This window comes from Actinia tenebrosa, unplaced genomic scaffold (genome assembly GCF_029948245.1).
Source record: "Actinia tenebrosa isolate PJP-AT-01 unplaced genomic scaffold, QUT_ActTen_1.0 PGA_scaffold6__47_contigs__length_16458017, whole genome shotgun sequence".
Classification (NCBI taxonomy): Eukaryota; Metazoa; Cnidaria; class Anthozoa; order Actiniaria; family Actiniidae; genus Actinia; species Actinia tenebrosa.
This window is the reverse complement of record NW_028292583.1, coordinates 10,861,210-10,873,192: the sequence shown is the minus strand read 5'-3', so window position 1 is coordinate 10,873,192 and position 11,983 is coordinate 10,861,210. Positions and strand designations below refer to the sequence as shown.

Sequence of the window (11,983 nt, the reverse complement as noted above, 5' to 3'; positions counted from 1 at the left end):
ACAAAAGGGCCTACTAATACTTTTATTGTGATTATGCTAAGTATTAAAGCCACATTTGGATTGAAAGAGAACCAGAAGTTTAGTGAGACAAAAGAGTAATTGAACAGCATATCATTAGGGTCTATAAACGTATTTATCTTTATATTACCTAATTTTCAAGTTGAATTAAGATCCGAGTAAGGGTTCTTCAGATATACTTCTATAATTCATCCACGAACTGGAAATGAAGTTTTGTTTTTAGTTATAATTTGTAAGTGAAGTTCAATGATGGTTTGATAAATAGACCCTTATAATTCTGGCATGACCAGATAATTAGAAGAAAAACACTTATTGCCGTCTCTTACGTAACCGACACTGAACATATTGATTTCGAGTATGTGTGGAGAGGGTGGGGAAAACGACTGAAAGCTTAGGTTGTCGATCTTTTAAAGAAAAGTGCTTGTTTCCAAATGCCGTTTCATCTACCAACTATAGACCACAATTAAAAAGGAGTCGCTGATTATGATATTTCTATTTTGTTTAGAACAGGATTTGTTTATTTGGAATAGTGAAGTTTGTCAGAAGTCGAACAGCCAATTCCATATCATTTCCTTGGGTGTTGGCAAATCCCTCGACGTATAAAAAAGGTAAGCAAAGAGAGCGTTTTCCCCCTCTTAGCCACTATGCCATAATGGCTTTATGATAATTAAAACCATAAATTAAGTAGCACGACACAATGAAGCACTTACTTACTGCTACCTTTATAACAAACCCCAGAGAGTCTGTTCGCTGGACTACCTATTTCATAAACTATAGTTTCTTAATTGAAGTGTGCTACGTGACATTATTGACCATGATCTTCACGTTACCTTGGAATTATTTGGGTATATCAGATAAACTGCGTAATCCTGTTACTGATGACTCGTATAGTATTAGCCGTCCAGTGATTCGCAACCCCTATAACGTACTATGCCGCACTAGCCAATAAGGTTATCAGGTCATCAGTAGTGATTAGATGGCGTGGATCCACTCAAGAAGTCATGATAGGAGACGTGCAGCAAATATTGAAAATAAAGTATAAAGACATTGGGATTTTAAAAAAACATTGATGTTTTCATTAATGATATGTGGCATGCATTACTTTCCGGCATGTTGAGAATAAAAGGACAAAGTTGATGTGACGTAAGATGCACCCTAAGAATAAACGGTTCACGTTTGGCATTAGAAAGGGATTCTTTTATGAGTATCGCTGTCTTATGAACGTAGCAGGGAGACAACTATATTATAACACCACCCTCATTATTACAGTACACTGTACTAATAACATGCAAAAATGGACTCCTTTATTTGGTACCTGCAATAAACATCGCATTATGCTATGTAAAGGCGAGCAACATTGTCAAATAATGTACCAATCTACTCTTCATTATAAGAATACTTATTATGGTAGAGCCCAACATTCTTTGATGCAATATGCACAAACTCTAAATAAGATACAAAGATGATCAACTCAATAACTCTTCTCTTTCACTCCTCTGTACTCCCTCAAACAAATTTCTCAGACAGCAAAGCTGAAATGCTCTAGCTTCGCTTAAGACAATTTTATATCTTGCAAGTTGAATAACTTGCCTTACTGAAAATATGATCTTATGATTTAGATATGGATTATGATATATACACTTTTTGGCTATCTACACATTGACTCCATGGTTCTTCAGTTCGTGCTAATATGTTTATTTTTTATTTTACTTTTATTTAGTGGTAAAATTTTTTTTAAAAATCAAATCTTTGGCGGAAAATGCCAGGAGGTAAACTGACTGCAAAGTGTGGTGTGGCGTTCCATACGGAAATGAACTTAGAACTGACAGCGGCAGCCTAAGAATTGATGTTATACATTAATTACTTGCATGGTTAGATTTCTTTGGATCTGACTTGTGTATGGGCATTGTTGAGCTTGATGGCATCGATTTTATCATGCAAGCCCATCAGTGCTACTAGTTTCTCTCTTTCCGTTTCTACGACAGACGAATCATCCAGGTTGAATTCTACACCATCAGAAACGTATTCCAACTCGGGCATAGAGGCCAAACCATTTTCTTTGATGATTCTCGAAGGCATTTTATGAACCGTAGTTCGCCTTCTCATTGGGCAAACTGGAAATTGTTTATCTGTCTCTTTTGGAGTCGGTGCGGGCTCAACCGAGCTCGCGCGCCTGCGTGGTACCGGTGATTCAGTGGGTGAACCAATGGGTGATCTAAACATGCAGATACTGTTGGGCGCAACAGATGACGTGATGTCAACAAGAGACGCTCGTCTTGCAGCCAAAGCACTTCTCTTGACAAAAAAGCATGGAAGAGGGTTGGCAACCAATGCGTTGGACTCAAAGGTGAAGTCATTTTGATCAACGAGGCTGTAGATAGAACATCATAGCACATTAAAATTATATTTTTTCTAAACCCCCCCCCCTTATCCACTGCTACTTAATAATATTCTCTACTGCAACTGCGACTTATGAATCTAGGAGTTGTTATATTCTTGTTTTATATCTCTGACCGAACTGTCGTCATGGCCGAAATGTTGGATGAACATGTATTTGCTAACGGGTTGTCGTCATATAATCCAACACAGTGAGCATCTCTTCAGTCATCCAGTGAAAATGTCAGTACTCTATTAGCATGGAATAGAATTCGCAAAAAATCACAGCATGACTAGTAACGAGTTTTGGATTTTTAAAATATCATCTAGTATCATGCTCATTATTGGAAGAAAAATGAAACTGCTTCATCCAATCAGTAGTTGCCGGTTACTGCACCTCCAAGGTCACGGCGCGACACGATAGAGTGATTTTCTTCAGACCGTTAAACTAGTAGCTATGAATAATAATAAAATAGGCACAAAAGAAAACCATGGAAATAATATCTGAGGCTTCAGGGTCTAATGAAAATCACTGTATATCCGTTCGGTAGGTCTTTCAGAATGAGTCAAAACGTAACCCCATCCGGATATGAAAGTATTACTACCTCAAGCCAATACTTACTTCTTTGTATCAATGCTTATGTTTATGCGTCCTGGTTGAGAACCGGACTCCATCTTGTTCGCCAATGTAACCGTACTTCCAAAAAGACAATACCGAGGCATCTTCTTACCAACAACTCCCGCCATCACAGGCCCCGTGTGGATACCAATACGGATCTGTCAACCGTAGTAAAATGCACTTGATCATAATCAAGCAAACATCTCGACGAAAATCAACGTAACTGTAACGCGCAGGTACTAAAGGAGGTCCTCCAATTTGCCCCTCTCAATCCCAAGGTCAAATTTCCGAAGTATTACAATTAGCTATATTCTCTTACTACTATTCTAATGGAGACTTATTTTGGTAGTTGTTAAAAATTTAAAACTTTCCTTAGGATAAAAACTTACCTTTATTGGGTTTTTATCAACTGGAGAATGCACTACATCAGTGGCTTCCATCATACTGCAGCCCATATTTACCACCTTCTGGGCGTGGTTCTCACAAGGGTGTGGAAGCCCGCCAACTACCATGTAGGCATCTCCAATCGTCTCCACCTGACAACAACAAAAGCATACTAGATGAGGTGTTCCTTTATATACAGGCCCGTAGCTAGGGGGGGGGGGGGTGCAGGGGGTGCGTTCGCCCCCCCCCCCCCCCCACGCGAGCTAAAGGTCCGCTTTTTAAGCAAGTGAGATTTTGGCTGGTATGATATTTTCACGTAAAACTAAGTAAAAAAAATCAATTTTACTTTAATAATTTATCTATACCTATGCGTCCTATGGGACTTTTAAAAAATAAAGTATATGGTTGGTCCACTTTTTGTAAATTAGCACCCCCCCCAACAAAAATCCTAGCTACGGGCCTGATATACATTTTCTTTTTATATATTTTATCGAGTTCTTTCATCAATCGTATAAAGACAGCAATCCTTTAGTGTACCAGATTATTATGACCGCTCCAGGGCTTTCATTGAGTTTTGAAATAATCTTAGAAGATCAGAAGAGCCGGAAAGTCCTGGCAGGGTTTTCATTAATTTTTGAAAAAATAGGAGAAAATCATGGTACTTTAAGCCAAAATTTTGCTCAGATCTCGCAGGCACTCATCGATCTATAAACCATGTCATAAATAGGTATAAACCATGCATAAATTAAAAAATTAAAGACCATAGTCGCGAATAAATCGCAGGTGATGCGCGTTGGCTTTATCCATGTATTCAAGTAACAGTGGTTTGCAGATTGCCCTGAACATACTTTTTGAGAAACCTAAGTATTCCAAATTCTCACGCTGCGACTTCGATTCAACGGCTTCGCTAGTCAACTCTTCACTCTTGCAGTGTTTTCATGTGAAACTTTTTAGAGGGCTTCTCGACGGTATCATGACTTTCCATGTGCAAATATTGTTGCGTTTATCAATAAGCTTGTTTCATCATAGCATCAGATACTGCAACTACCATAATCCTTTGTGCACGTTTTTTGTCTTGCTATTCGCATAAAGGCATGATAATTTAAAAAAAGAAAAGAAAATTCGAAGTAATTTCTGGTAGTGGCAAACGTCCTGCTGTTTTTCTTTCACTGAAAATATGAAAAATATTTCGTTGCGTGACTTTCTTACGATAAAATGCCATGGAATATGGCAAAATGCCTTGTGTGTTTTATTCTGATCTCTGAATTTGTGTTCTTCATGATATATAGCGCTACCGAAATAGGCTATTTGCCTTTCCTATTTTTTAAAGCCCGTGCCAGATAAGAAATAGTAATCTGGTAAGTATAGACTAGCATTCAAAATTCCATTGGCATCTTAGAACAGATACTCTATCTTTGAAATGAATATAAATAGCGCCATGTGGTATGAAAAACGCCTGGATAAAATGTCGAATCGATCAGTCTAGACGTCAAAATGAGACTAGAATATCATAAGTACATATTTAGATGCAACACTCGGCGAATATTCACCCCTTGACACTCAACTTTTCTAGAAGAATTATATCTTGGAAGAATGCGGGATGTGACAAGAAGTAGCAAATCTAATCCAACTTACTTTTTCAAATGAAGAAAAGTGCCCATTCCTCACTTGCCTTGGCTTTTTGGCCCACCCCGTAGCTTCGTCATTTTTTTGTTTACAAATCACGTTATCGCAGCCAAGTTGGTGGTATTTAACAAAACGATTCCTCATTAGCTTCCTTTTTGAATAACACCCTGTGGATAATGGCTGTGAAGCACTTTTTTATCTCACCCTCACAATTTGAAAGGTAGTATGACCCCTACTGTCACCTCCCATCATCCTCCTTCTCACCCCATCCCTTTCGCTCATAGTATATGTTCCTAACCTACTTCCTGGCCTCTAAAAAATCAACGTTGTTTATCTCTTAGTAGGTTTTCCGTAAGGGTGGAGTCGATACTAAAATAGACCGAATGGAAAAATTCAGCGTTTAATGAATTCAACTTCCTATTGACACGAGAGTTTTCCGGAGAAGCTTACTAGAGAATTCAACCCTAATTTCCTTTTTCGAAGTGATCACCTCTATATGAATTTGCGCATCTATGTTTCTGAACTCGGAGTGGTAAGGATTTTGATCTTATTCCTGCTCTCGGCTCGTCTGTAACCTAATGCGACATGAGTTCGTTGGTTGTGCGCATTTCGTGGAGTGTACAGGGTAATGGGAATATATGAACAAACTTGAAATTCTAAGTCAGTCCAACCGTGGGTGGCATAAGTGGCGTAGTGGTTTACCGCTCGCCTCTCACCACTATACCCTGCTCAGTCGCAGAGGTTTTTTCTGACCCTCCGTGGGCTGGCCCACGGAGGGTCAGAAAAAAACCTTTGCTCGCAGAGTACACCACTGCGGTCCTGGTTCGAGTCCTGGCTCAGACTGGATCATAAGTGAGTTGAGTTTGTTTGTTGTGTTGTTCTCTCCCTTGCCACGAGGGTTTTCTCTGGGATCTCCGGTTTCCTCCCTCCGTAAAAAGCAACATGTGAGTTGAGTGTTGTATGTTGTAAATATAGAATGTAGTGGTAGTGCGTGTGGAGGGAACCTCACGGAAGAGCCCTGCATGGGGAGTGGTGGTTGTAAAACATATATATACATAAAAAAAGACCGTAATACACACAGGGTTTCGAAAACAAAAATCAATAATAGCTGTCGATCAAATTAGCTTCTCTATAATGACTCTATATAAATAAGGGCTTACGATGTTATTTGTCATCTGTTAATTACGCTTTTCGAAAATGAAAAAAGGGTCTTTTTAAAAGATTACATCATCATGACACTCGTGCCAATTGGGTTAAGAAAAGATGAAGGGTTCAAAAAGTTAACATCGATTACCGTCAGGATATCAGACAAAATGAATATCCTCTCCTTCCTTAAGAACACTTTTTGCTTTATTTCAAAACAAAGCCCAATCTTTATATCTCATTATTCGATAGATGAACACAATTGTCATAAATGTTTCATTTCTGAGCCGTTAAGCCTCTGCTATCCCGAGTAATTAGTAGCTATCAAGTGCTAAAGTACTTAAGCCGATGAGGTTTAAACGAACTGTATAGATGGAAATTAATCCTATAAACTCGAACTATGAGGGATTTTTTGTTATCTTTTTTTACTGGATCATTACTGTTGTATCATCATGCCTTTTTCTCCCGACTAATCAAGAACAGTTCTAATCAATGTGGTATACTGATCGATTCTCATCAGCGATTACATTCGGCAATAGTTCCTATAAGAAGACCCTTAATTAAAAAGCCGATTAGACAGAGATCAAAGTTTGCCGAGTGCTACAAGGAAAGCTCTAACGGAGCCCTAAGTAAATGATAAAGTTGGCTAAATAAAACTTAGCTAAGAATATAACTACCACTAAAATGAACTTGATATAAAGAAAGAGACAAAAAAAGGATCAGTTTTATCACTTGAAAGAATATCAAGTGGAAAAAGAAGAAGACAGGAATATTCCTTGGAATTATAATGGTTCTAGAAGTGTTTACCTTAGGGCTTATTCGTTTGAAGTGCGGAGATAATTGCAATAAAAATGCCCCGTACGAAAATATCGTTATTAGAATAATCCCATCTCTCATGGCGTTGGCTACGTTGACAGTTCGGTACAAATTTAATGGATTCTTCTATGATTTCTATTCCTGCTAAAATGGTGCATGCTGATTAAACAATAGACCTTATCAGATACTTGATGTTTCCCATTTGTAATTGTTTTTGGGAATTCCATTTTTATTGAGTGACTCTATGCCTTAACCGCCAAGGAAGGAAAATCACTTGCTGATAAAGTCAGGTCAGCGCGAGTTTGAAATACCAGGAAACCTTAAGAAGCCCAATGTCTTTTTTATCTTTGATATTGCTAAAAAGGTGTTCACAAAATGTCTTTGTTTATTTTCATTGTGAGTCGTAATGATTTCCAGATTATTTCTTTTTTTCCTTATTTTCACTTTAGAATCTCAAAACGCTAAGTTTTGAACAAATTGCTACTCCAGGAAAGTCATTGAAGGCTACTCAGTTTAATTAAAACTCGAATACTGGCCTTAAAAAAAAAACAATGAATAAATAAATGCACCTAAAAAGCATTAGAATCTCGGAAAACATGGGAACAACTAGGATATTTCATTAATACCAAAATAATATGATAGGATCTTTTCGTTTTTCGTTTTTATGATGATAATTCTTATAATGAGCCGAAACGTCCTTACGTCCTTTCATTTTCTGAGTGCAATTTATCATAATTTCTCTAGTGTTTGTTCATGCCTAACAGTACAGTACAGTACAGTCCATTACCAGGTGCGGTTTCCTATTAAAACCAACCAATAAGGTTTCGCTATGTAAACAAATTTTATCGGCACAAGAAGCAAAAGGCTTTTCTTACCTTACATATTGTCTTAATTGTTTTTCATATAAGATGTATATTGCTAGAAGTCTGAAATACTCGGCTGATAACTAATATAATAGAATTATATACACCTATGCGAAAAACTAGGATTATTCTTTCGTTTGATCGCTATTGAAGTAAAACTAAGGGCAGATGTTTTTTGTCCTTTTTCAATTATGTATGTCCAAAAGGGGTAAAATGAGAAATGAGAATATCATTTAGTTTTGCGCTAGAAAAATTACAAAACTGGAACTTGGAAATCGGAATTGTAAAATCGAATATTCATAATACTCGGGACTGGGAATTTGCTGAAATGTAGGCTAAATTTAGTTCTCACCACCTCATTCCAAAATTAATATAACCTATATTATGCAACCTCGTTTGTCAACAAAATATTCCCGACTTATCAATAAATTTCAACCGTCGTTAAGATATTTTTATCTTCATGCGTCTAGCAGCAGTATCTGTGTATCCGTTGCTATACAAATTCATTACTGAATTATGATAAGAGGATTGGACGATCAGTTATTATACTTTTCAGTTAGTTAGGATATCTTGGTCATCGGACTCTAATTTTCTCTCTCTCTATTTTTAGATTATTTGGATCATTATCTAGAATAATAAAGCCTGTTAAAATCGCAAGACCCTTTGATTTGAGAAGGATCTATTATCATACCGAACAGCCAGTAATTATTGGACGAGAGTAAAGTATTTTAAAATACCTCTTGTTAATGATTTGGTGTAAGCATACTTAACCTTAGTGGTCTTTGTCACGTCCTTATATTTTAAAGATAAAATATTATTGTTACTGAACACATATAGAAAATAGACGGAAATATGTAGAGCACGCACGCTGAGGGTCAAGTATAAAACTAATGTTACTCACTACACCCTTTAAACTTTCTTACCTTATAAACATCATTCATTCCCGAGAGCATGTCGAAATACGTGTAGAGTTTATTCAGCAGCTTGACAATGTCCATAGGGACTACTCTATCATTGGAGCAGAGTGCAGTAAAACCCACAATGTCACTAAATAAAATGGTCACCACTTTATAGCTTTCTGCTGGCACGGGTTGATTTAGCCGAAGCTTTGCAGCCACTGCTTTGGGCAAAATGGAGTGAAGAAGGTCATCGGTTTTCTTTTTATGATCAATCAACTTGCTCTCAATTTTTTTCAAATTGTTACTCGTCTCTTCGAGCTTTTCCACTAGCTCTCTTTCTGCTCGGCGCGCATGAGACAAGAATAGAAGGTCACGGGTAGCATCGTGGATGGGGATATCGCTGAAGTAAAGGCTCTTCTCTCTAAATGAATCTAGGTTAGATACGCGCGGTGAGCATAGGAACAGTAGGCAGTCAGATTCAGGGATGTACAACATCTGGCCTTTGAGCCGCAATATTGATTGCTGAGCATCCTCTGTGGTCTCAGATGTGGGATCGTCAATTAAAGGAAAGCCGATAACTCCAGGTTTTGTGGTCACTATGAAGACCGTATTTATATGTGATATTACTGTCTCAAAACTAAAATCCATACGCGGTCGTGCAAGATCAAAAATGTCCGTAAACACCAGGGTGCTCTTTGGGTTATATTTAATAAGACGCATGAGCGATAGACCTGCTTGTTTAACGTGCAGGTTACGATCAAACATGACATGAAATGGAAAAGCTTTGCAGAAAGACAGCAAGCTCATTTTTTCTCCGCGATTCTCACTCGGGTTGCGCGTTGTAAAGCAAGCGGCATCACTTGCGGGTCCTTTTTTAGCTCCCCGACCTACTGTGTCGAAAGTTTGTAAACCAAGCTTTGACGCTGTAGGGCTTTTGCATTCAACTTCTCGAATCGCAAATATAACGTGGTCATTGTTTTCATCCAGATCCTGGTGAATGTCGCACGTCATTTCTGTGTCCAACAGCTGCTTAGCAATCGCCTTGACAAGCCCAATGACAATATAAGAAAGTCCTGGACGTTTGGAATAATAGTGTAGCAGCAGTGTCCCGTCATCTGTCTCCGTGCATCTGAAGGAAGGCGCTTCCATTCCCGGGTATATTGATTGTAAATGATCGTGGAGAGCATCCAGATTACATAAGAAGTCCCGCAAATTACGGCCAAGAACTCGCAATATGCGATCATATCCCGACTGCACGCAGTATTCAAGAAAGTGCGCTCCAAAGACTTCCAGAACAGTATTCAACTCTAACCCTGGTTAGATAATAAACATGAAAGAATACTAAGTGACAGAGACTTGACATTAATGCAAATACTGTTGTAAGCGTGTCTAAGAATTTTAGGACTGATTCTTACCTAGAGTTTCGCACGCAGCTGCCACCAAACTTAACGTTTCTTGGTCATCATAGATCTTGTGAATCAAATACGAGCCACCACCAAGTTCAACTCCTGCCTTGGCGCTATAGTTGACAATACACAAATGTCAACATTTGATGCGACACTAAAAACCACTTTACTTCAACTCGTCGTGAAAAAAGCCCCCATCAAATTTACTATCTAAGAATAAAGGAACTCAATACGTACACTATCTCTCGCCATACTTCTTCGCCGAACTTGCCGACGACTAGATCAGCCAAAGCACAGTGGATGAAGCCATACTACCAAAACAAACATAATTTCAAATGAGCTAGCATAAGCAATTTTATTAATTCGCTTGTCGTTTGAATGATTATGTTGTTATGTCTACTTACCATTTTCGTTTCTTTAGAATTACTGGTTTCGATGATCTGGTGCTTTAGGGCATGGATGTAGAAGCCGGCTGAATTATTACTATCCGGTACTTGTCTGCAAATGCGAGTTGCTTGGATCTTCGACAATTATACGTGCGTTACCGAAAGGTCACGTGTGTTGTGTAGATAGATACCCTGCTACCACTGAAACCATAGTTTCACCTTTAATTATTCGTGTCAAATATTCTCCGACCGGTGAAACATTTACAGGTTCGAGTGATGACTATTTTTTAGAACCGATTTAAGGATGGCAAAGATGTAATATGAGGAAGAGCTACATTCTATTAGGGTTTTATTGCCTGACAACATCTTCGAGGACAATAATGTATACACCTATGAATCAACGCGCGTCTGCGGAACATTTAGGCCGTCTCAAGTGACAATGTTATTTTACTAAACAGAGGCGACGACAGGTTACAACAAACATCTCAACCGATATGCCATTTTGAGTTTTCAACACGGAAGCCAATGTTATTATTAATTCATATTTTCACGAAATTTCGTTGTAATTTGTGCAACTTGATAGCTATTTGCCTTAAGGCGAAAAGTTTCAAAGATTATTTGCGTATAAATTAAGTGGATCAAGCTTGCCAACCAGAAGATTAAATAAAAACTCATACATTATAATCATTGGTTGAGTGACGCATATCTCCACGGCCCATATGCTTAAAATTAATACTAGATGAAGCCACTCACGACTCAGTCTTATCCAAGGAAGTGCTTTAGGCGATACTAATCACTTTAACCTAGATTTTTTCTTCAGTTTATTTGGAGTTGATCAGCGATTTGCGTACTTGTGTTTTACAATATACAATTGTCCATTGGTAATTTTTTCGTAGTAATAACAAACATACTGTACAATATAATTTTCCCTTAGGATATCATTGAATAGATTGACTAATCTATAGTTAAGAACCGGATTTGTTTCTTAACAAAGCAGGCTTCCAATATTGTTGATTACTAAGATTACTATGAATTTCATAAGTTCTGAAGAAAAAAGAATGACATGGTATCTCTCAAAATCTTCGTACGGGTATTGCAAACTTGAAAATATTTGCACGTAGAGCTACAATGAAACTATTAGGGGGGAGGGGGGTTCGAGTTACTCCTTCGAGTAACCAAGGAGTTCTTAGGAATGTCAATATAACCATGCATTTAATCTCTTAAAGAGGGTTTATTTTTATCGAGGAGGAATAAATATACTGACTGTAAGGCTGAAAATCTCAGTAAATCTTTATGACACCATTTACTAACAGAGCTGATCTTTTACAGCCCTGATGTAGGGTGCGATCTCTTTCGTCAGCATGAGGGTCTGCCAAAAATCAGTTAGTGCCTTAGTGGCTAGTGTTATTTTTCGGGTAGTCAACACATCTAACTAATATTTATTTCA

At 37.9% G+C, this 11,983-nt stretch overlaps 1 protein-coding gene and 1 long non-coding RNA gene across 3 annotated transcripts in view; one reads left to right on the top strand and one right to left on the bottom strand.

The window, feature by feature from the left end:
- Positions 1-11,983, top strand: part of LOC116291866 (uncharacterized) — a 67,570-nt gene that overhangs the window by 21,255 nt on the left and 34,332 nt on the right. Inside the window, exon 4 of one of the 2 annotated variants that reach the window (XR_004196617.2) lies at positions 524-626. This is a non-coding gene — a long non-coding RNA (uncharacterized LOC116291866). Of the gene's footprint in view, positions 1-407; positions 627-11,983 lie in introns of those variants that run through there. The other variant, XR_016121504.1, reaches the window with a different exon arrangement.
- LOC116291858 (guanylate cyclase soluble subunit beta-1) lies at positions 1,298-11,447 on the bottom strand. The gene is made up of 7 exons (XM_031699075.2): positions 10,555-11,447; positions 10,388-10,461; positions 10,160-10,263; positions 8,769-10,057; positions 3,403-3,549; positions 3,017-3,171; positions 1,298-2,389 (listed from the first exon to the last, which is right to left on the bottom strand). Exons 1-7 carry the CDS (start codon positions 10,555-10,557, stop codon positions 1,891-1,893), a joined length of 2,271 nt encoding a protein of 756 aa, XP_031554935.2. The 5' UTR covers positions 10,558-11,447; the 3' UTR covers positions 1,298-1,890.

Excerpts from the sequence above, each read along its gene's own strand:
- LOC116291858 (XM_031699075.2), bottom strand. Across the intron at positions 10,264-10,387 it reads GAAGTATGGCGAGAGATAGT|CGCCAAGGCAGGAGTTGAAC; the intron begins GTACGTATTGAG and ends TGTCAACTATAG. Across the intron at positions 3,172-3,402 it reads TTGATAAAAACCCAATAAAG|ATCCGTATTGGTATCCACAC; the intron begins GTAAGTTTTTAT and ends TACGGTTGACAG.